Source organism: Rhinoderma darwinii, chromosome 2 (assembly GCF_050947455.1).
Source record: "Rhinoderma darwinii isolate aRhiDar2 chromosome 2, aRhiDar2.hap1, whole genome shotgun sequence".
NCBI classification, from domain to species: domain Eukaryota; kingdom Metazoa; phylum Chordata; class Amphibia; order Anura; family Rhinodermatidae; genus Rhinoderma; species Rhinoderma darwinii.
In genome coordinates, this window is record NC_134688.1 from 78,616,496 (window position 1) to 78,641,769 (window position 25,274).

At 46.3% G+C, this 25,274-nt stretch overlaps 1 protein-coding gene across 2 annotated transcripts in view; it reads right to left on the reverse strand.

The window, feature by feature from the left end:
* SMARCD1 (SWI/SNF related BAF chromatin remodeling complex subunit D1) overlaps positions 1–25,274 on the reverse strand; it is a 94,333-nt gene that overhangs the window by 42,874 nt on the left and 26,185 nt on the right. Inside the window, exon 1 of one of the 2 annotated variants that reach the window (XM_075851805.1) lies at positions 15,843–16,025. The exons of the other annotated variant lie outside the window; for it this stretch is intronic. Within the exon in view, the coding sequence (XP_075707920.1) occupies positions 15,843–15,880 (38 nt within the window). The 5' untranslated portion in view covers positions 15,881–16,025. Of the gene's footprint in view, positions 1–15,842; positions 16,026–25,274 lie in introns of those variants that run through there. 2 annotated transcript variants of the gene reach the window in all.

The following is a 25,274-nucleotide window of genomic DNA, read 5'->3' on the forward strand; positions in this document are numbered from 1 at the left end:
AGACGGTCAGTATCACGATATACTGCAATACATTAGTATTGCAGTATATTATTCAAGTGATCCAATGATAAACAAATCCTCACCCTGCAAAAATTAAGCCCCGAGATCGCTAAATTGACGGAATTAAAAATAAATAATTATGGCTCTTAGAACCCTTTTTTTTTTCAGCACATTTTTATTTTATTTTTTTAAAGTGGTAAAACATAAAACAAAATATATAAATTTGATATAACCTTAATCATATCAACCTGTAGAAAAAGGTGCACATAGTTTTTACCGCCTGATAGACGCCGTAAAAACAAACCCCCCCCCAAAAAAAATAGTGTGATCGTGGTTTTTTCGCATTTCACCCCACAAATAATTTTTTTTTCAGCTTCCCAGTACATTATCATGGCACCATTTATTGTACCGTATAAACTACAACTTGTTACGCAAAAAACAAGCCCTCATATGGCTATGTCGACGGAAAAACAAAGAGGTTATGGCTATTGGAAGGCGGGGAGGAAGACGCGAATAACTCATAATATCTAGATTATTTCCACATAATTCGCTTAGTCAGACAAAATCAGCATTAGGATTCGAGCACAAGACACAGATTCTGTACGCCAGCACATGGGGTTCCTACGGCTCCCCACTATGGAGCCATATGGGACTCTATGTGCTGCTATACCGTGATCTGTTGGGTGCCATATGTACGCAGAAATTCTCCCCTATCAACAATGCTTCTAGGGAAGAAACGCGTTGTACATTTGGCATCCAATGGAGCATGCCAGGATTTGAAATCTGAGGCATACGGAGGTACAGAGAAGAGAAGGGTACCATTTTATGGCTCCATACAAATGTGCATGAGGCCTTATAGCCAAGAGCCATACATTGCTGGATTCTGGACATGAAAAACTCCACACTCCCATCCTCCAAACTAATGAGTGGATAACTCTTGACACATAGCGGTCCACTTCAGGATGACACACAGGTATAGACAAGAGCAGTGGTAGTCGACCAACCACATCACAGCAGCCTCATATGCAGTCCTCGATTCCAGCAAATGGCCGCATATTGCATTTAATGTCCAATATCCTCTGTTTGCAATGGAATATGCACAGACGCACATCAGAGATCACTCTTCATTATAGTTTATAGGAGATGTTAAAAGCCAAGTGAGCGCGTCATTGCAACCATCATGAAAACATAATTTTACATTACGGACTGCATTCAGAAAACTGGAAGAAGTTGTTGTATCACCACAAAGAATATAATCAATATTACGGATTCTGCAGTATCTAATGCATAGAATGGTGCCCATTAAATGACCCCACAATCAGGGACCAATAAAATAAGATGCCACATGTGCTAACGGACACATACTGTAACTACGCAAAGAGAATTCACATGTCAAATTTACGGTCCGTGGGGAGGAGTGCATCACAAGGAATTTCCTGTCCCCTTTAGAGACGGTTGGTCATCTAAGATAGGATACCCTCATCTAAAGGGAGCCTATACTGGGGATAGATTTTTTGTATGCGTGTATTCTCTTGTCAAGGTAAATAATTTACAGAAAGATAATATTCCATGTGCTGCGTTTGATATAAATAAGTGCACTCAATCAATGTATCTAAAATCACAGCCGAGGTGACGGAATATAAAAGGTGGCGATTAGTCCGAGTTACTATTATTCCCACTCAATTAAGCTCAGGCTGCAATGATATTGTGACATCAGATGAGATAGGCAGCAGGTACTTTCATCGGTCCGATCAAGAAGACTGAACATACAACGTGTAAAATAATACCTGCCCTCGCCACGTCCTGGATTCTGTAATGGCTCAAAAAAAAACAAACACTGGACCACATTCACTATGCAATTTATGCCGTATACTGCACCCAAAAACTCAGAATTAAAAATGGACGATAAGAGTTGGCGTGGTTTCCAAGGAGACGTATTTTTTTATAGACAAACTAAGTATAAAACGGTGCAAATTGTGGCGCAAATCTATACCTGCACATAACAGTATAGATTTGATGTTCTGACTTCGAGCGTTCAACTTCACTCCAACTCACTCCTTTACTTAGTCTGGTGTAACATACGTAAATGCGGGCCATGAAGTCCAAGGATATTGTGAAGATTAATTGCTTTGCGTGGAGATGGTGTGACCACAGTAGCGTAATAACATGGGGGATTTTAGGTATTACATGACTGCCATTGTAATGAATGACCAACCATGTACATTACTGGGTTGGGTCCACCAGAGACATTCTGTTAGTGATCTCCGATCTGGCAAACAAAGGGGACCCCGAGCAGTAGCATATGTAAAGTGGTCTTGTTGAGACGCCCTTTTAAAAGATACATTGATAACTCTGTCCCACAGTAGTTAAAGTTTAACTCCAACTTTGAACATTGTTTTGGTTTTTTGGTCCCATATGATATTCTGATTAATGTCATAAAATATCTTTATAGGGGTGGGAGCTTCTGTTATTTTGCTTCAAATTATTAAATTCTGGAAACCACCTCTGTCAGGACAGACAATTATGGCTTATCCATAAAGGTCTGTTAGATGTGGCTTCCAGGTTTAGGACCCGCACATCTCTCCCGAACAGGGTTCTCCCGATCCAATCTAGTGAGGCGGCCGCTGGCAGCTCGCTAAGCTGTTGTTTCCGTAAATATTCACGTATGTTACTGGATGGACCTGTAAGTTATTTGCGGATGTCAAATTCTGTGTTTCTATGCCAGTATGACATGAAATAAATTATTCTGTTCCATAATAAATTGGGCACAAACATTGTGAATTGTGTGCCGTGTGCCTTTCATACATCGGTTTTCAAATCCTCTAGTACATGTTGCAGAATGGGAATTAAAGAAATAAATAAATGGCACGTTATGCCCCTTTTGTGGCGCATTCAGTTTGATAAATGTGCCCCATTGTTTTGTTGCTGGAGTTCCTCTTTAATGCTCCATCTTGAACATCTCGCCATTTTGTAAAACTATACTATCCATTGTATTCTCTGTACTAACAGTCCCCTTATGTAGAGCCGGTAATGTTCATTATATGATTATTGCGTTTATTGTAATGTGTGTTTGCTACAGAACAGATAACAAGTATATACCGTAAACAGGTTAAATTTTCTCAAACTTCTCAGAAGTATTTACCAGAAAACAGAACATATTTTCCATGACCTGCCTAGGTAGAGTCGTGTGTTAACCTTAAACCATACTATCCCCCACCCCCATTTAGTAACGACACATGACACCGAGGTTGGATGTGAAATGGCCACAGCAGCCGTTTATTAATTTCACAGTTTTATAAAAACAATTTAAATCCGAAACATTCGGATAACTAGTTAGGAATCCACCAGAGAATTCCTCCTAATAATTCACATGACCCAACATGGGTCAGAATCATAAATAACCATTAAACGTTAACATTAACCCGAGCAGAGGAAGTCCTTGAAGCCCCTTCAGATGTTCCTTTCAAGAACACACCGAATTAGCCATCTGCAAACCACTAATTACCTCCAGCCGTAAACCAGCTCGGAAGCACCGTTCACCTCTGCAGATGGCTCCACCCACTAGAAGTCCACTTCAAGGGGATAACACCCGTTGAAGCCCTCAAGTGATATACCGACCACTAGAAGTCCACTTCAAAGGGATAACACCCGATGAAGCCTTCAAGTGACATACCTTCTACCAGAAGACCACTTCAAAGGGATAACACCCGATGAAGTCTTCAACCATGTACCTTTTTTGGGGGACGCATACCCCCGATGCGACCCCCCCACCATTTTGTACTGACTGGCCTCAAGGACTCCCCCCGCCACCGCGAAACAGGCCTTGACCACCTTAAGCCTGTGAGTTCCTCCACACCACCACCGCCCTTTCTATGCCTTCTGCTATAGCCAAGCTCCAAATATCAATGCCAACCTCGGTCAGATGAACCCCGTCACTCCTCCAGAAATTTCCCAATCCTGACTCCAAATCCCTATGCCTCACGCAAATGCCCCCGTTCTTTGCCACAAAACGGGACACCGCCCGGTTAACTTTTATCCGAGCCTTATTGACTCTCTCCACCGATCTAGCTAACCGCCAATGCTTCCTTGGGACTATGTCCGACCACACTACCACCAACTTGGGATAAGATACCCACAAACACAACAAATCATGTTTGATATCCCGCACCAACTCACGAAAAGGGCGGACTCCTAAGTCATTCCCACCCACGTGCAACACTAAAACCTCCGGAACCCTATCAAGCCGCACATATGTCTGGAATTCCGCCAACACCCTGTTCCACGACATACCTCTAAACCCCAGCCAATGCACAACCGCATCCTGTCGCGGAATGCGCAACTGGCGACCATCCGGGCGGACGTCCGCCCTCAAAGCCCCCCAGTGCACGTACGAATGACCCATCAACCACACCAGACAAGGAGGCGAATCTGAAACGGAAAACACAGTTAGGCACCACCATATACATTTGCAAGCATAAATAACAAAATTACAACATATGGGGGCGGACATAGGACTTAAACCTTTTAGACTCCCAACGACCAATACGCCTCACCCCCTCATCATCCAACCCCCAGCGCCCTGCTTCCGTTGCTGCGCCAATCCGGAAGGAATGAGATGAATATGAGCCTGCCGCAACCCCAACCGCCGTCAAAAACATTTTTTAAAAACAGCTCCAAACTGAAATCTGGACAAGAACGACCCGTCCACATGACATAACAAAGGCAAATCTGGAGACCCCCTGTTTTTTGTAAAACCACGCATGCACTCTACTGGGCACATGACCGACCCCGGGAGAGCGACAAAACTATCAGTTTTCCCTTCCCTAATTGGTCAGTTTTTGATCTACGCAACCATACCTCCAACCGATCTGCAAAAAGGCTCACCTCCCCCGATCTCAGCCCCCCTGCCTGTTTAGTACTTGGCGACACCAACTCACCTATTCTAAATGCTCCGAAGAACGCCAACGAGAAAGCCAACCGAAACAAATCCATTTCATCTGAAGAACGACATACCGATGCCAATGAACCACCCAACAAGCCCAGCAAAGCAAACGACACCGGCCTTCTACTATCCGCCTCCACCCTACCTCTGCGCAACCCCTTCAAAGCCTGCGATACCAGAAATTCCTTCGATACATCCTGCAAGCCCCGCAACTTAAGCCCAAACGCCACCGCGGATATAAACCGGTTCACCTTCGCTACTGAAAACCCCGCCTCCCAGGCATCCCCTAACCAATACAAAAGTGCCACCAACCTGTCTCTATCCGTATTGACATCACCCAACTCTCTTACCCACTCCTCCCACTGCCTCCAACAAGCAGCATAAGCCCTCCACGTCGTGCCCGCCAAAGACCTTTGTAACAGCTGCTCTACGGGACCGATACCAGATCCCATAGATGATCCGGACACGCCAAACCAATACGTTCCGCTCCCGGAGCCAATTGCCGAAACCGGTCCCACTGCGAGCGAGAAAGAGCATCAGCAACACAATTCCGTACACCCGGGACATGCACCGCCACCACCCACGCGTTCAGCGACAAACACACCAACACTAAATGTCGCAACAATTGAACTACCGGAGGAGAGGACGCCGTGATGTTATTAATGGCAAGCACCACACCCATGTTGTCGCAGTAAAAACGGACCTTCTTATCCCTGAGCCTGTCCCCCCAAATGGTAGCCGCCACCACGATGGGAAACAGCTCGAGCAGGGCCAGATTCCGCGTCAATCCACTGGACACCCAGCTAGCCGGCCATTGACCTGCGCACCACGGACCTCCCCCGTAAGCTCCAAAGCCACCCGCCCCAGCCGCATCCGTGAAAATATTCAGATCACTCGTATCCTGCGCTGGGGCCATCCATAGCGAGCGACCATTGTACTGGCCCAAGAAGTCATCCCAAACCTGAAGATCAGCTCGGTGCTCCTCCTTGAGCCTCACAAAATGATGCGGCGCCCGCACTCCCGCCGTTGCCGCCGCCAACCTTCTACCAAACACCCTCCCCATCGGCATAATCCGGCAGGCGAAATTCAACTTCCCCAGCAGCGACTGAAGCTCCCTCAACGACATTTTCTTCCTTCTACAAGCCCGTCGCACCTCCAGCCTCAAAGCACCCAGCTTATCCGCCGGGAGCCGACACTCCATTGCCACCGAGTCAATTTCGATTCCCAAGAAACAAATCGTCGCTACCGGGCCCTCCGTTTTTTCCGGCGCCAAAGGGATCCCAAAATCCCTCGCCACCTTCTGCAGGGCATGAAGCAAGTTACCGCAAACCGGCGAACCCCCCGGGCCAACGCACAAAAAATCATCTAAGTAATGGATCAACGAATCGACCCCGGATACTCCCCTCGTTACCCACTCCACGAAGCTACTAAACGCCTCGAAGTATGCACAAGAAAGAGAACACCCCATCGGAAGGCACCGATCCACGTAAAAGGCCCCATTCCAAAAACAGCCCAACAGCCGTTGGCTTTCTGGATGCACCGGCAACAACCTGAACGCCGCCTCGATGTCGGTTTTTGCTAGCAGCGCCCCCGGACCCCCAGCCCGCACTAACCCCACCGCCTTATCGAATGAGGTATAAACTACGGAACACAACTCGTGATCAATCCCGTCGTTTACCGACGAACCTTTGGGATACGATAAATGTTGAATCAAACGAAACTTTCCGGGCTCGCGTTTAGGGACAATACCCAAAGGGGACACAACTAAATCTTTCACCGGCGACTCCACAAATGGCCCCGACATGCGCCCCAACGAAACTTCTTTTAACAACTTTTCCGACACGACTTCCGCATGCACGTAAGCCGATTTTAAATTTCTCCGCGTAACCGGAACCTCATAAGGAGGCGGAGGAATAACAAAACCAACACTAAACCCTTCATAGAGCAACTTAGCCGCCGCCCTATCCGGATACTCATTTAGATAAGGGGCCATCCTTTCCACCCTCACCGGCGACACCCCCTTGACCAGCCCCGTGCTGGTTCCCGGACCTCTTTTTACGCAGACATTTTGCCGCCCCGTGTGATGCACCATTACACTCGGAGCACACGTGCTTGAACTTGCACGTGGCCCCGAACTTACACTGGCCTTCATTGAATTGCCAACAAAACCCCGCCTTTCCCCCGCCGCTTGGTCCACTCTGACTAGTCTGGCCTCCCTGGCCACCGCTCCCGGGAAAGGGCTGCCTAACCGGAACCGTAACCCGTAACCAGAGAGCAATATCCTTCTGGTCCCACCGAATCGCCGGCCGAACCGCCTTCCGCTGACGGAATTGCTCATCATATCGCAGCCACGCCTGACCCCCATACGCCCTATGAGCCTCCCCAATAGCATCAAAATAACAAAATAACGCCGAACAATTTTCCGGCGCCTTTTCCCCTATCACACTAGCCAATATGGCGAACGCCTGCGACCAATTAACGAACGTCTGCGGGATAAGCCTATACCGCCGCCGTTCCTCCTCGTCCTTTTTACTCTCATCCCGCTTGCCCTTATCCAAATTGAATTTAGCCAGCGGCAAGAGAGAAAAAATTTCAACATATTCATCTTTCCAGATCCGATCACGCACCTCCTGCTTTAAATGCGCCCCCAACGGACCCTCAAAACAAACATACACCTCCCCCCGAGCACGATCGTCCATGCGCACTCGATCGCCGTCCTTCTGTGCCTCAGTCTGCACCGACACCGCGACCGCCTCTCTAACCGCCACCACAGGACGCGCCTGCAACGATCCCACTTCCCTGGGGCCTTCCCAAACTACCGCAGGGGACACTTCCGTTACTACCGGCGCCGCGGCCCTATCCAGGCGCCCCACCAGCTCCCGTAAGCAACCCACTAAATCTGCCAAACCCGCTCCGTCGCGTCCGCCCGCGCCACTACCGGCCCCCGATGCTATGCTAGCAGCCCCCCCGCCGACACCCGACATAAAAATCGCTGGATAAGACAATAAAGGAGTTATACACTCACCGGGCTGCACAGGCGCTGTGTTCCCGTCAGCCGGACCATCCTGACCTCGACGATCGACGTCCAGTTCACCTTCCTCCAGTTCTTCTCTCGCCGACGACTGTCCCTCCCAACGACCTCTTCGGAAAGGGGATGAGGACGCGCTGACCGATGGGCCGGCAACCTGCCGCCCGACCGCCGGGACCCAGACTTCCGACCGGACCTGTTGCCTCGACGTCGCTGCAGATCTAGTCGTCCGTCTAGACGATCCTGACGAAGCCTGCCCCCTGGCCGGAACATCACCATGCGGGGCGGCCGTACCTTGCTCTTGACATCTTCCATCTGATGGGGGAGGGGTGACAGGGAGCCCGGCCTGCGACTCCCTGCTTACCGCCGGACCCCGTCGCGGCCTGGGATTCCTGCCAGGACGCAGGGCCTGGGAAGGGGCGGTCCTCCCAGCTGCCTGGCCTGCAGCGTCCGGGATCGGGCTCCCTCTGCGACGCCGTGTCCGCGGGACTACCTCCGGACTCAGGCGCTCTGGAGGTCGGGACCGCCGAGAGGGACGGGTCGACACAGCCTACATCGCCGTCACCCCTGCTACCGCTCTCTGCCTGCCCAGCGCAGGAGCGGTTGTTGCCGACTCCCCCCCCGCCGCCATAGCCATGCTCGTAGGGGGGCCGGGGGAGGGGAGCCTGTCCCTTACAACAGACCCCGAACGCCGTGCCCGACGTGGCGAAACGGCGTCCGGGATCCTCGTTAATGCAGCCACGGTCTCCTCCAGCCATCCGGGACCGTGGTGCACAGCAGCGGCACGCAGCCGCTCTAAAATCAGGGCCTCTGCCATACTAAAAAGCCGGGCAACGGGGAGCTTTGCTTCTTGTGTACTACTCCTCCCGCTGCTTCCGGCTCAATGCCGAGAAACAGCGGGAAGCGCAGTAACGGCCCCCCCGTCCCCCCTAGCTCCTCCCCGTCCCTCCTTCAGCTTCTTCACCTTTCCCTCACCTCTTAACATTAACCCTTTCCCTACCAGGACGGTCATGTCGGCTTCCCTCAAGCCTGCAGCTGCGTCCAGCCTCTTCTTTAACATCCATCTTGTAATATTTCCCTTGTCATCTCGTCTGCATGTTATCAGTTGTGCCGTTATCACACGCTGGATGGTACTTTATTGGAGTGCCCTTCTGTACCTTTTACGAAATCTATTTACTTTTGCCAGCTAATGCCAGTGATAGCGGCACACTCACAAATTCCAGATAACTTTGTTAATAGTGATAGGAAGTTTGTATGTCTGCACAAGCGTGACTTGTCAGGACTCAGGGGTGCTAAAACTTTTTTTTAACTTTTGCCAGGATCGCCTGACTATCTAATATGCATAGGGAATGTGCCGACGTCAGATGTGGGGGAAAAAAAAAGCATTTTGCATGCTGGACGTCAACATACCTTAGTTCCTGCGGAAGAAAAGCCACTGCCAGAGGTGTCAGGTAGTCGCTTATTCCACTCTACTAAGTTGAAAAATGATGGTGAAGAGAGGAGGAACAGCTGCAAGCTGTACGAGCGTTCAGCCAACAGCAATCTTAAAAGAGTCACCTCCCCGGTCAGGTCTTTTTTATTAATTAAGTGTATTCTACGTGAAACAATTCTGGAACATATGGTCTTAGAACTCTAGAACAGAGTTGTTCCGTTCCTCTGTTATTCCTCCTAGAAATTTTTTTCATAAATTGACAACTGAGAGAAAGAGCTGCCAACTTTTGGTAACTTTCTTTTACAGAGTGGTTGCTGAACTCCCACCTTGCGGTGCTGATCACCGGGAGAGAGCAGCGCTTCATTATGCGCTTGGGGACTCTGAACACCAGGAGAGAGGGCAGTGCTTCATTTTGTGCTTGAAAAGTGTGCAGCAGCGACAAACAATGAAGCACTGCGCTCTCTTGGTGATTAGCGCCACCAAGCGCATAAAGAAAGTGCCGCTCAGTCCGTGTTCAGCGCCACCAAAGACACAACGGTGCTGCACCCCGGGAGAGGGAAGTGTTCCAGAAAACCGTGCCCCACGAGCCGGCTGTGGCACCGATGCCACAGCTTGCTGATAACTGGTCTACGAACACACTACATATGTTACAGTTGAAAAAAAGATAAGTTCAACCAAGAAATGGGAGAAGGGAAGGGATGGGAAAAACTATAGAGCTTTGTTTTACCCCTATTGAGCCAGAGGAAGGTTTAAACAATAAATAAAAAGGCATTAACTAATCTTCCCTAAAAAGGAAAAAAATGTACTTGATGCCAAGTAGCAATCTGAGTACATTTTAATGTTGTCAATTTATTCATACATTTCTAAGAGGAATTACAGAGGAATGGCACAATGCAGAGTTCTAAGAAAATATGTTCCAGAATTGCTATTACACAGAGAATACAAGTATTTACTAAAACAGACATGTCAGGAGAAGTGACACGTCCTCTCTAAGGGCAAGGCCACCTTAAAGGGTGTCACCAGATTATAAGTGCCCTATCTCCTACATAATCTGATCGGTGCTGTAATGTAGAGAACAGCAGTGGTTTTTATTTTGAAAAACAATCATTTTTTACAAAGTTATGAACAATTTTAGATTTATGCTAATTCGTTTCTTAATAGAAAACTGGGCGTTGTACAGAGAAGTGTATGACGCTGACCAATCAGTGACCAATCAGCGTCATACACTTCTCATTGTTCCAGCCCATTGTTACAGTGTGATTGTGCAGTGAAAGAAGTTGGGCTGGAACAATGAGAAGTGTATGAAGCTGATTGGTCACCGATTGGTCAGCGTCATACACTTCTCTGTACAACACCCAGTTGGTAAAAAGTAAAAACACGCCCAGTTGGCCATTAAGAAACTAATTAGTATAAATCAAAAATTGCTCATAACTTGCTCAAAAATGATCGTTTTTCAAAATAAAAAACCACTGCTGTTCTCTACATTACAGCGCCGATCAGATTATGTGGGAGATAGGACACTTATAATCTGGGGACAGAGCCTCTTTAAGGATCATGTTAATAGTTGTACTACCGAGAGGGGTAGCAAAAAAAATTCTGTGCTCAAACTTTTTTTTAGGACAATACAAGTGTCTGTTCTGGAGCACTGAGCAAGGCTGGAGATAGATGGTGACATGGGATACAATGTCACACAGAAACATCACATCCTGTTATAGCCAAAGTATTGTGTCACATCCATAGACAAAGAGGTGAGGTGTAATGTGGCTGCAATACTGGAAGCTGCTTCAATGCCGCATGGGTCTATAGGAGAAATATATTCGTATACGGCTCAAGCCTAAATACTGCTGGGTCTTTCCCTATTGGGAGCTTGTAGAGAATATACTTTATTCACACTACATTTGTGGTGTACATTCTGCGCTTATAAAAATCGGGAAAATATCCTGACATATATACCGAACCCATAGTCCCCCCATATATTCTACGAACACGTTTAACGTGTCAGTAGAATATCCCAGGGAAATACTTATGATGTAAATTCCCTTTATAAAAAGGATTACATCCCTTACTGACTTCCCCCATCCAAAACCCCAGGAGAGGGGGGGGGGGGGGGGGGGGGAGGGGCGGCGGGAGAAAGAGAGACAGGCTTTTCGGGTTTCCAATTTAATTCTTATATTTGAGACTCTTGAGTATCAGTACTCGGTGGTCAACTTTCTTGCCATATACTATAGTTGAGCAATTGTTCACCCAGAATACACATAATTGATGTATTGTATCTGGTATTAATTGTTGCCATCACTTGATTACAAAATCTATGAAGCTTTGGATATCTCTATAGGAGATGAATAATATCTGCTCCATTTGTCCCGCATTTTCCTGACTAAATCCAATCTTATGCATAAAGTACCTGACATATGTTAAATGGACACCATAACAGTCTATGGGTGACGGATGCCACTTTTAGGTTACTGTCGCAGGCTTTTGTCACCCATAGATAGTTATGCTGTCTGTATAATGTACAGGTCATGAAAAGCTGTGTAAAAGCTTATGACATACATTTAAGGGATACCTGACACATGCCATTCAGTGGTATATGTCACCCATAGACAACTTGTAGTTTTTTTTACGGGATCCTGTTGTATGGAACAACATTGTCTACTACGCTATTCCATACCAAAAAGAAAAAAAAGATAGACCAACACAACAAAAGGACACTATTTGAGTCGGACTAATGGAGCCCTATGGACACTTTTAGCGTGAAACGTCGAAAACTTTCTTGCCATACACGGTAAAGATACATTTTACCCTGACGTATTGTAGCAACTATAATGACAGAAAACATGTTATTTGGTTGTATTTAATGCACAGAGGATTGCCAAGACTAAAGACGATGTAGCAAACTCTCAGTGGTAGGGAATCAAGAATGTTGCTATTCACCAACAACAAGCAAAGATCTCGAAAATGGTGAAGGATTGAAACGTATACCAAAAAGTAATAAAAAGATTTGCTATACAATGATGAATCTTTATTTACATAAACAAAGAAATCTCCTCTAATCCAGTCGAGGAGCTGTGAACTTTATGGGGGGGGGGGGGGGGGCGGGGGACTGGTAACGGTCCAAGGTAACTGGTCCTCTAGAGTAGTGTCAAACAGGAACAGCCGTCCTAGGAGTTTAGGCCCATGACACCAACATGCAATACAGTTCTAGCATCTTAAGGGGTTATCCAGGGAGCAAAAACGTTCCCATAATGAAATAAATGTTAGATACGGGCACACTTAGGCCTCATGCACACGACCGTAGCCATGTGCACGGCCGTGATTTTCGGGTCAGCCGGCTGCGGAGTGTCACCCGCAAATCGCGGGCCATGCACATGGCCACGTGCATTATTTTCTATTAGCCTGGACCGCAAAACATAATAAGACATGTCTGTTCTCTTTGCGATCCAGGCTCCTGGGCCATGCACGGACCATGGAAACCACTATCGTGTGCATGGTTCCCAATTAAATGAATGGGGCTGCAATTTTCCCGTGGATTTTGGGAGGAATTGCGGCCCGCAAAAGCACGTTCGTGTGCATGGGGCCTTACTATGGTACAGGTCTTTGGTTTACTGTAACATTTCTCTGTTTGGTAATACGCTACTAGGTCACTGGAAGTCCGGTAGTTCTTTGTGGAGATTATGCGATTAGGTGACCGGTCTCCCCTTCAGATGTGTCAGCGCATCATCATCCCACATGACCGCTAGGGGGGGGGGGCTTACTTCTACAGGGACATCAGTGTCAGCACCCTAGTGGTCACATGGGATGACCCGCCGACACACATGAAGGGGAGACCGCTCTTCTTCAACAGCGGCGTCAGGGCCGGCTCCAGGTTTATGTGGGCCCTTGGGCGACACGACCTAGTAGGACCCTTTGTGGGGGAACTCATGGCAGCAGTAAAATGTCACTGTGTGCCCCCATATAGACGTTAGGCCCTCAGTTTGTACCCCCATAAGTTTAGCACCCTCCGTAGATAGTGCCACACAGACCACTCTCCCAGGTGGTGCCACACAGCCCCCATCTTCCAGGTAGTGCCACACAGCCCCCACCTTCCAGGTAGTGCCACACAGCCACCCTCCCTTTAGGTTGCGCCTTTGGGGGTCCCTCTAGGAGTGGAATCCCCAGCCAGAGCATTGCCGACACTCTGGGTGGGGATTCCGCTTCAGGAGCAGCCCCTCATGTCACTGTCCATATATGGACAGTGTATTCCGAGGCAGCCTCAGAGCCATAGTCCCGGGCAGAGCACTACTAGCACTCTGCCCCGGTTCTCCTGCTCTGCTCCTGACATCACTGTCCATATATGGACAGTGATGCCGTGACGACGGCAGCGTCAGCACCCGGCGAATGTGTGGGCCCCCCAAGGGTAGTGGGCCCCGGCACTCGCCTGGGTTCGCCGGGAGCAGACGCCGGCCCTGAGCGGCGTCATGGACTGCATTTCACAGAATTATAATAAATTGCTAGCGATATTCAATAGAGCACGCTACTTACTGACCTACCAATGAAAAATAGTTTTATTAGTGAGGGCACTTGTGGCCATTGTGAGGAGAGTGCTGTGTCTCGCAGAGCGCCGGGAATGCAGAACGTACATGTGCACTAGTGTACAGTACTTGGGGTAGACGAGATTCACATCAGATAGAGGAACAAAGTTCATGATTGGATCTGTAGTTTACGGAGTGCGCTGAAATGACAATTCAAGACTATAATCCCGAATACTGTCCGCAGCTACACCATTATATCAGGGATGGGCAAGTAAGGCTGACATGTGATTTACTGCAAGGAAAGTAGTTGGATCATTATATGAATATTTTTAGACAGAACCAAAAAAAAAGTTGCCGGCTTGGTCACTGGATTTAGTTTATTAGTATTGGATCTACAATTAACACCTCTACTCCAAGCATCTTGGTCACTTAAAACCTCTCTCAATAAGATTCCTGCCACATTGGCGATTGGATTAAGTGGATTCAATCACCACAAGGGTAAAAAGGAACTTGGAGGAGATTCCAAATTATTTTGGGGCAGTTTTCTATCTTTCTGTCCCCTACAAACTGTCTTTATATAAAGAAGGGGGCACTGCGTCCCAATTCAACACATCCATGGTGCCTGACGTACAAAAGACGGGCGCTGTATCGGAATTCACCATGCCCGCCCCCTGCCAGACATATGAAGGATAACTGAATTCCAATATTACACATCAGACCAATGCAATGCAGAGACCATACGTCAAGATGAAAACTAAAGACACTACTACATTTCCTCTGTATGGAACAGACATGGCCTTCTAACGTTTACCCTGGGCTGCAGGGCTCAGCAGAATTAAAAGTCATAGCACTCAGACTTCTACATATGATCACGTAAACTGTACAGGTGTAACATCAGCCGTACCTGCACACAGAAGACGCTGACTTTTTGTACACTGGGGTTCGGTGACATAGTACAAGTTGTGTCTATAGATGTCTCCATGTAAATAAACACATCACCCACAGCCAAGAACTCAGGGATCCCATAAGAACAAATGACTTCTAAAGTGCCATAACTTCTTGTGCTCAGTCATTTCAGAATAGTACAGAACCACTTTATATAAATGTCAAGTGTCACGCTCCTGGTCCCAAAACAAAATGCCCCTTCCAATTCTGTATTAAAGGTTTTAACCTCTAGTAAATTCCCTGCCACCTACTGTGGTGTGAGAAGATAGAAGGTGGAATTGGCTCTCTTAAGGACCATATTTCGGAGGTTACATCATGGGCACACGATACCCTTGAGATAATCTGTGGAATATACTGTGTTTGCAGTAAACACTTCTGCAGGATCGCTAGTGTAAAGGGTCATGGAGAACTTTGTAGACAACACTGGCCATGAACACCCGCCTATGGGCACTGGCTAGTTTTTCTAGTCTGCCTGGCGGTACTGGGGCCATGGGTTCAAGTCTGAATAGGGCACAATCAGCATTACATTTGCAAGTTCTCCCTGGGCTTTCATTGGTTTCCCACTCGCTCCAACAAAACAGTGGGTATCTGAGGTAGACAAAATACACTGCGAGCCCATCGGACAGGGACCATCTGTGGAATGTGTCAGTGATATATAATAAATGACAATGTGATAGCAACAGTTATATAAAATATGAAGAGTCAATAAATGACAGATCTTAGGACTGTACAGAGAGGGATCTGTGGGAGGCGCAGCTCAGCATGACTATTATTGTGGGTGGATTATGTCCTGCTGCTGCTGCTCAATGAACAATAAACAAAGGCATTTCTGTAAAGTCCACAGGATCACATGCTGCTGTATGGGGGTGATTGTGAATAGCTCCTTTAGCTGGTCCTGCAGGATATTGCGCTCCTTATACCCGGACTTGTAATGGCCAACAAGACAGAAACAACAGATCACACAGATCATGTGCAAATACTAACCAATTGCCAGAGCCAACGATGCAAACTTTCAGTGCCATGACGATGTGCCCAGACTGCAGTGCAGAACGCTCCCCGGGTGTAGACAGGTCTGTGCTGCTGCCACCCTCCCTGCTCACACCAGCTCTCTGACACTTTCACCCAGCGCCAAACTCTTGGCATTTAAACCCGAGCTGTCATTCTTGTGCAACTCCGGCACCGCCCCCGGCCGCTGATTGGCTGAGAGGTGAGTCCTTGCCTTCCCCGTGTCTGCCTGAGACAGTGCAGTGCCAGGACCTGCAGCTGTCAGTGGAGCTGATTCATTGTGCACTGAGGGAGTCGCTGTGGACACGGCAGATCATTAACACTTTCATTCAATTACCTGGACTGTAAAAAGGGTCAGGACAGAATCAGGACGTGTCTCAGCGTGTGAACATACAAAACACCATCGCATATGTTAATATCATTTCTAATAGAATTTGTGTTTCAATTCCTCACCGTGTTCAAGATCTCTGCTTGCTGTATGTGAATGGAAGCACATTGTTTTTACATTGAGGCTAAAAACCTGTCCTGTCCAACTGACACAGATACAGGGCTAGTCAGAGATATAACTAGTAACAAGTTGGGCATGAACAGGACAGGTTTTCAGCCTCTGTGTGTATACAAGGTAGTGAGGAATTAAAACATGAAAGTAGATTTATTTGCAAGCTGTAGAACTTGTGATTTAAAAGGGTTATTCTCATCTTAGACATTTATGGTATATCCACAGGATACACCATAAATGTCTTAATTGGTGGGCTTCCCACCCTTGGTACCCTCACCTGTCAGGTAAACAGCGTTTCTTGACCCCGTTCAGCAATTCAAAGCAGGCGGGGCACAGCGTTTGGCAGTTTTCATCCCTGCCATAGACTTTAAATGGAGCGGCAGGGTGCATGCTCGACTCCCAATCCATTAAATTCCTCCTGTGGGTAACGGGGGACATGGAACCCCGTTCTGGTGATCGGTGGGGATCCTAGTCATCAGACCTCTGCCAATCTAAGGCTATGTTCACACGGGGTATTTTGCAGGAGGAATATCTGCCTCAAAATTCCGTTTGGAAGTTTGAGGCAGATATTCGGGTATGTTCACACGCACTAATTACGGACGTAATTCGGGCGTTTTTGCCCCGAATTACGTCCGAAAATAGCGCCTCAATAGCGCTGACAAACATCTGCCCATTGAAAGCAATGGGCAGACGTTTGTCTGTTCACACGAGGCGTAATTTACGCGCCGCTGTCAAATGACGGCGCGTAAATTGACGCCCGCGTCAAAGAAGTGACCTGTCACTTCTTTGGCCGTAATTGGAGCCGTTACTCATTGACTCCAATGAATAGCAGCGCCAATTACGTCCGTAATGGACGCGGCGTTCAAGCGCCTGCACATGCCGTTACGGCTGAAATTACAGGGATGTTTTCAGGCTGAAACATCCCCGTAATTTCAGCCGTTACGGACGCCCTCGTGTGAACATACCCTTCCTCTCCCTGCACGCCGATTTTCGCGGCGATTTTCGCAGCGTTTTTCGCCCGCGGCCATTGAGCCCCGCGGGCATAAAACAGCGCGAAATACGCTCTCTCTGCCTCCCATTGAAGTCAATGGGAGGTCAGAGGCGGAAGCGCCCGAAGATAGGGCATGTCGCTTCTTTTTCCCGCGAGGCAGTTTTACATAAGTATGATGCTAGGAGCCCGGCTCCCTGCACTGTGTTCGGTCCGGTACTTGCGGCCGAAATACGTCCGTCAATTACGGACGTAATTAGTGTGTGTGCACATACCCTTACAGTTATCACCTATCCAATGGATAGGTGATAACTTGTTACAACTGGAATACCCCCTTAGGCTGGGTTCACACGACCTATTTTCAGGCGTAAACGAGGCGTATTATGCCTCGTTTTACGCCTGAAAATAGGGCTACAATACGTCGGCAAACATCTGCCCATTCATTTGAATAGGTTTGCCGACGTACTGTGCAGACGACCTGTAATTTACGCGTCGTCGTTTGACAGCTGGCAAACGACGACGCGTAAATGGACTGCCTCGGCAAAGAAGTGCAGGGCACTTCTTTGCCACGTAATTTGAGCTGTTCTTCATTGAACTCAATGAAGCATAGCTCAAGATTTACGAGCGTCTCAGACGGCTCGCAAAAATGCGAGGAGCATTTACGTGTGAAACGAGGCAGCTGTTAACAGTCTGTCTTTTCACACGTAAATGCCTCTCATCGTGTGAACATACCCTTAAGGACACAGACCCTATTTTTTCAAATCAGGCATGTGTCACTTTATATGGGAATAAAGGCTCTTTTACACGGGCCAATTATTGGGAAAACGAGCCTTCACAGAACGCTCATTCCCGATCATTGCCCGGTGTAAACAGTGCGACGATCAGCTAATGAGTGATGCTGCTAATTTATCGGCTAATCGTATAGTTTATGCAGCTAAAAATATTATCATTGTCGGCAGCACATCTCCCTGTGTAAACAGGGAGACGCGCTGCCAACACGATGGAAATGCATGGAGACGAGCGATCGAGTAACAAGCGCTCGTCCCCATACATAGCTCCTTGATGATCGGCGTTCGTTAACACGGCCCATGCAGGCCGTTTAAGACGACCCTTGCTTTGTAATGCTTTTATTCATCCAAGTAATTCTGAGATTTTTCGCAACACATTATACTTTATTTTAGGGGTTCATTTTGGTCGGTAGGTTTGGTGTTTATGGAAAAATCCAAAATTAAAAATATGCAAAAATAAAAAAATTTGCTATTTTCAAAATGTGAATTTCCCTGCTTCTAAAACAGATAGTCGTGATACCACACAAATTAGTAAATAAATAACATTTCTCACGTCTTATTTATTTTTGAAACTTTTTTTTTTTAGGGTGTTATAAGGCTGGGTTCACACAGGTCGGATACGCTGCTTAAAAATCTGCGCAGCGTATCCGACCTTGAACCCGCAGCACCCTCCATCCGAAAAATTGCACCACATAGTGGTGCAGTTTTTGTAACGGAATTTCCACTGCGGAAAAGAGTGTTTGGGAAGAAAAAAAACAACGATCATACTTACCCCCTCCTGTGATTGGCTGCAGCGGTCACATGGGATGAAACGTCATCCCAAGAGGCCGGACTGCAGGAAGAAGGGGAGAATTCTGGGTATGTTTTTTGTTTTTTCCCTGAGTTGCGATTTTTTGCAGCGGAATCGGTGCGAATCCGCTGCACAAAGTTGCAGCACATGGCTTTCTGTTGTGGATTTTGCAACCCCTATTGAATTCAATGGGGAAAACCTGTAAGGGTATGTTCACACGCTGAGCCAAAAACGTCTGAAAATACGGAGCTGTTTTCAAGGGAAAACAGCACCTGATTTTCAGACGTTTTTTGAGCAACTCACATTTTTCGCTGCGGTTTTTGCGCCGTTTTTGGAGCTGTTTTCAATAGAGTCTATGAGAAAACGGCTCCAAAAACGTCCCAAGAAGTGTCCTGCACTTCTTTTGACGAGGCTGTAATTTTACGCGTCGTCTTTTGACAGCTGTCAAACGACGACGCGTAAATGACAGGTCATCGGCACAGTACGTCGGCAAACCCATTCAAATGAATGGGCAGATGTTTGCCGACGTATTGGAGCCGTATTTTCAGGCGTAAATCGAGGCATAATACGCCTCGTTTACGCCTGAAAATAGGTCGTGTGAACCCAGCCTCACAGAAAAGCAACAAAAACACAACATAAATTGACATGCTGCGGATTTATTGACCGCGGGTCAATTTATTAACGTTTACGCTGCATTTTTTTTACGCAGCGTGGGCATGAAATTTTCTTAATATCATCCACTTTGCTGCTACTGTAAATGCTGCGAAATTTCTGCACAGAATGCCGTAACGTTTACGCTACGTGGGAACCCGGCCAGCCATATTTTTTCTGCCACTAGTTCATTTCTGAAATTACATTTGGAAAACCAGCAGAAATCACTCATTTCAAAAGTTTCACTCCTCACAGTATTGAAGACAGCATTTTGTAAGTTTGATAACCCTTCAGGTGTTTCAAAGGACAAGACAAAGAGGTTGAGAAATTAAAAAAATAAAAATATTTTGCAGATATTCAATTTAATTTTTTTTTTCCAATGTAACACCGCAGAAGCCAACTGAGAAACAAAAATCAATGGAGCAGATTTACTAATGTGGTCTAAGATTTAAACAGAAAGGGAACTAGAAAGGGAGGTAAACACTGAAAAAAAAAAATTACTTTTGGTGTACTTTATAGACCCCCCAATATAACTGAGGAGATGGAAGTTCAGCTATATAAACAGATGGAGCGGGCTGCACAGGCGGGTACTGTAGTGATAATGGGAGATTTTAATTTCCGGGATATTAATTGGTGTCATGGTTCGGCTTCAACTGCAAAGGGGAGACATTTCCTCAACCTGTTGCAGGAAAATTTTATGGGCCAGTTTGTGGAAGACCCGACTAGAGGTGAAGCTCTGTTGGATCTGGTCATTTCTAATAATGCAGATCTTGTTGGGAATGTCAATGTTCGTGAAAACCTCGGTAACAGTGATCACAATATAGTTACATTTTACCTATACTGTAAAAAACAAACACAGGCTGGGAGGGCAAAAACATTTAATTTTAAGAAAGCCAATTTCCCCAGGATGAGGGCTGCAATTCAGGATATGGACTGACAAGAACTAATGTCAAATAATGGGACAAATGATAAATGGGAGATTTTCAAATCTACTTTGAGTTATTATAGTGCAAAATTTATTCCTACAGGTAACAAGTATAAACGACTCAAATTAAACCCCACATGGCTTACACATTCTGTGAAAGGGGCAATACATGACAAAAAAAGGGCATTTAAAAAATACAAATCTGAGGGTACAGCTGTAGCCTTTGTAAAATATAAAGAGCTTAATAAAATCTGTAAGAATGTAATAAAATTAGCAAAAATACAAAATGAAAGGCAGGTGGCCAAGGATAGTAAAACAAATCCCAAAAAATTCTTCAAGCATATAAATGCAAAAAAGCCCAGGTCTGAACATGTGGGACCCCTAGATAATGGTAATGGGGAGTTGATCACAGGGGATCAAGAGAAGGCAGAGTTACTAAATGGGTTCTTTAGCTCTGTATATAAAACTGAAGAAGGAGCAGCTGATGTAGCCGGTGCCAGTGCTGTTAATATATCAGTTGATATACTGAATTGGATGAATGTAGAGATGGTCCAAGCTAAATTAAATAAAATAAATGTGCACAAGGCCCCGGGTCCAGATGGGTTACACCCTAGAGTTCTTAAAGAGCTTAGTCCAGTTATTTCTGTCCCCCTTTTCATAATATTCAGAGAATCTCTAGTGACTGGTATAGTGCCAAGGGTCTGGCGCAGGGCAAATGTGGTGCCTATTTTCAAAAAGGGCTCTATGTCTTCCCCGGGTAATTATAGACCAGTAAGCTTAACATCCATCGTGGGGAAAATGTTTGAGGGGCTATTGAGGGACTATATACAGGATTATGTGACAATAAATAGCATTATAAGTGACAGCCAGCACGGTTTTACTAAGGACAGAAGTTGTCAAACTAACCTAATCTGTTTTTATGAAGAGGTGAGCAGAAGTCTAGACAGAGGGGCCGCTGTGGATTTAGTGTTTTTGGACTTTGCAAAGGCATTTGACACTGTCCCCCATAGACGCCTAATGGGTAAATTACGGACTATAGGTTTAGAAAATATAGTTTGTAATTGGATTGAGAATTGGCTCAAGGACCGTATCCAGAGGGTTGTGGTCAATGATTCCTACTCTGAATGGTCACCGGTTATAAGTGGTGTACCCCAGGGTTCAGTGCTGGGACCACTATTATTCAACTTATTTATTAATGATATAGAGGATGGGATTAATAGCACTATTTCTATTTTTGCAGATGACACCAAGCTATGCAATATAGTTCAGACTATGGAAGATGTTCATGAATTACAGGCAGATTTAAACAAACTAAGTGTTTGGGCGTCCACTTGGCAGATGAAGTTTAATGTAGATAAATGTAAAGTTATGCATCTGGGTACCAACAACCTGCATGCATCATATGTCCTAGGGGGAGCTACACTGGCGGATTCACTTGTTGAGAAGGATCTGGGTGTACTTGTAAATCATAAACTCAATAACAGCATGCAGTGTCAATCAGCTGCTTCAAAGGCCAGCAGGATATTGTCGTGTATTAAAAGAGGCATGGACTCGCGGGACAGGGATGTAATATTACCACTTTACAAAGCATTAGTGAGGCCTCATCTAGAATATGCAGTCCAGTTCTGGGCTCCAGTTCATAGAAAGGATGCCCTGGAGTTGGAAAAAATACAAAGAAGAGCAACGAAGCTAATTAGGGGCATGGAGAATTTAAGTTATGAGGAAAGATTGAAAGAATTAAACCTATTTAGCCTTGAAAAAAGACGACTAAGGGGGGACATGATTAACTTATATAAATATATTAATGGCACATACAAAAAATATGGTGATATCCTGTTCCTTGTAAAACCCCCTCAAAAAACAAGGGGGCACTCCCTCCGTCTGGAGAAAAAAAGGTTCAAGCTGCAGAGGCGACAAGGCTTCTTTACAGTGAGAACTGTGAATCTATGGAATAGTCTACCGCAGGAGCTGGTCACAGCAGGGACAGTAGATGGCTTTAAAAAAGGGTTAGATAATTTCCTAGAACAAAAAAATATTAGCTCCTATGTGTAGAAATTTTTCCTTCCCTTTTCCCTTCCCTTGGTTGAACTTGATGGACATGTGTCTTTTTTCAGCTGTACTAACTATGTAACTATGTAAAAGATGCGTTAAATTTATCACAGTTGCGCATGCTGTATGATAAATATGGCGCCTCTTGCTAGACATGTTAGACAATTCCACAACGCAGGCCTTAAAAACGAAGGTGCACCTAGTGGATTTTGGGGCCTCCATTTTATTTGGATATTTTCCATTTATCATTTCAACCTCGCAGGGGTTCTGAACAGCCTAAGGGGGGATTCACACGAACGTGTATTGGGTCCGTGCGGGCCGCGTGGTTTTCACGCGCCACGCACAGACCAATACAAGTCTATGGGGCAGTACAGACAGTCCGTGCTTTTTGCGCAGCGTTTGTCCGCTGCGCAAAAAGCGTGACATGCTCAATATCTCCGCGTATTTCGCGCATCACGCACCCATTGAAGTCAATGGGTGCGTGAAAACCACGCAGGTCGCACGGAAGCACTTCCGTGCGAACCGACTGAAACAGCGCACCAGCTGTCAAACGGATGAATGTAAACAGAAAAGCACCACGTGCTTTTCTGTTTCCAAACATCCAAACGGAGTGTCTTTGAGATGAGCGAACCCGGACAACCGAGCCGAACTTCACCGGGTTTCCGGTACGCAACGTCAGGAGATATTCACTGTCCAGGGTGCTGAAAGAGTTAAACTGTTTCAGCACCCTGGACAGTGACTTCCGATCGCAATAAACATGAACGTGTAAAAAAAAAAAAAAGAAGTTCTGACTTACCGATAACTCCCGGCTTCTTCCTCCAGTCTGACCTCCCGGGATGACAATTCAGTCCAAGTGACAGCTCCAGCCAATCACAGGCCAAGCACAGGCTGCAGCGGTCACATGGACTGCGGCGTCATCCAGGGAGTTGGGGCCCGATGTCAAGATAGGCGCGTCACCAAGGCAACGGCCGGGAGGGAAGTTCTCGGTAAGTACGAACTTTCTTTTTTTTTAACAGGTTTCTCGATATTGTGATCGGCATTCACTGTCGAGGGTGCTGAAAGAGTTACTGCCGATCAGTTAAAGAGGCTCTGTCACCAGATTTTGAAACCCCTATCTGCTATTGCAGCAGATAGGCGCTGCAATGTAGATTACAGTAACGTTTTTATTTTAAAAAAACGAGCATTTTTGGCCAAGTTATGACCATTTTTGTATTTATGCAAATGAGGCTTGCAAAAGTACAACTGGGCGTGTATTATGTGCGTACATCTGGGCGTGTTTACTACTTTTACTAGCTGGGCGTTGTGTATAGAAGTATCATCCACTTCTCTTCAGAACGCCCAGCTTCTGGCAGTGCAGACACAGCCGTGTTCTTGAGAGATCACGCTGTGTCGTCACTCACAGGTCCTGCATCGTGTCAGACGAGCGAGGACACATCGGCACCAGAAGCTACAGATGATTCTGCAGCAGAATCGGCGTTTGCAGGTAAATCGATGTAGCTACTTACCTGCAAACGCTGATGCTGCTGCAGAATCAACTGTAGCCTCTGGTGCCGACACGATGCAGGACCTGTGAGTGACGTCACAGATCTGCACTGCCAGAAGCTGGGCGTTCTGAAGAGAAGTGGATGATACTTCTCATCAGAACGCCCAGCTAGTAAAAGTAGTAAACACGCCCCGATGTACGCACATAATACACGCCCAGTTGTACTTTTACTTTTCAACACGCCCAGTTGTACTTTTGCAAGCCTCATTTGCATAAATACAAAAATGGTCATAACTTGGCCAAAAATGCTCGTTTTTTTAAAATAAAAACGTTACAGTAATCTACATTGCAGCGCCTATCTGCTGCAATAGCAGATAGGGGTTGCAAAATCTGGTGACAGAGCCTCTTTAACTCTTTCAGCACCCAGGACAGTGACTGACGTAGACTAGACTCATCTCTATGATGGCGGCTGCGCGAAAATCACGCAGCCGCGCATCATACACGGATGACACACACAGCTGTCAAGTGGTTTTTGCGCGCGCAAAACGCCGCGTTTTTTGCGCGCGCAAAAACGCAACGTTCGTCTGAATCAGCCCTAAAGGAGAACACCCTCAAGTGATTTATTTATTTATTTATTTAGGTGTGTAGTGAGCATTAAGACCCCATTTTCTAAGAAAAAATTTAATTTATTCTAATAAATTGTAAATTTAGGTAAAATCTATTAATTGAAGGTGTAATTGTAGAAAAAAAACCTCAATACTTATTACGCTCTTAGTCCCTGGTACGGCATAAATCCATATGTGGTCATAATCTGCTGCTGGGCACATAAAAGGGCTCAGAAGGGAAGGAGCGCCATTACTTTTGGAGCACAGATTTTGCTAGAATAGTTTTCAGGCGCTGTCATGTTTGCAAAGGGTTTGAAGTACCAGGGCAGTTGAAATCCCTGAGAAGGAAACCCATTTTGAAACTACACCCTTTAAGGCATTTTTCTAGAGGATCAATGATCATTTGAACCCTACGGCTGTGGTCCAAAAATGAATTCGCAGCAGGTGATGCAGTAAAAATTGCTACTTTTTCAGATATGCCAATTTAATGCTTCATATTTTTTGCGGTTTGTGCCACTGGAAGAACACACCAAACAATATGTTACATGGGTGTCTTGGGTACGGTGATATCCCATATGTAGTCATAATTTGCGGCCTGGGCACACAGCAGCAGTCAAGGTATGTTCACACGGC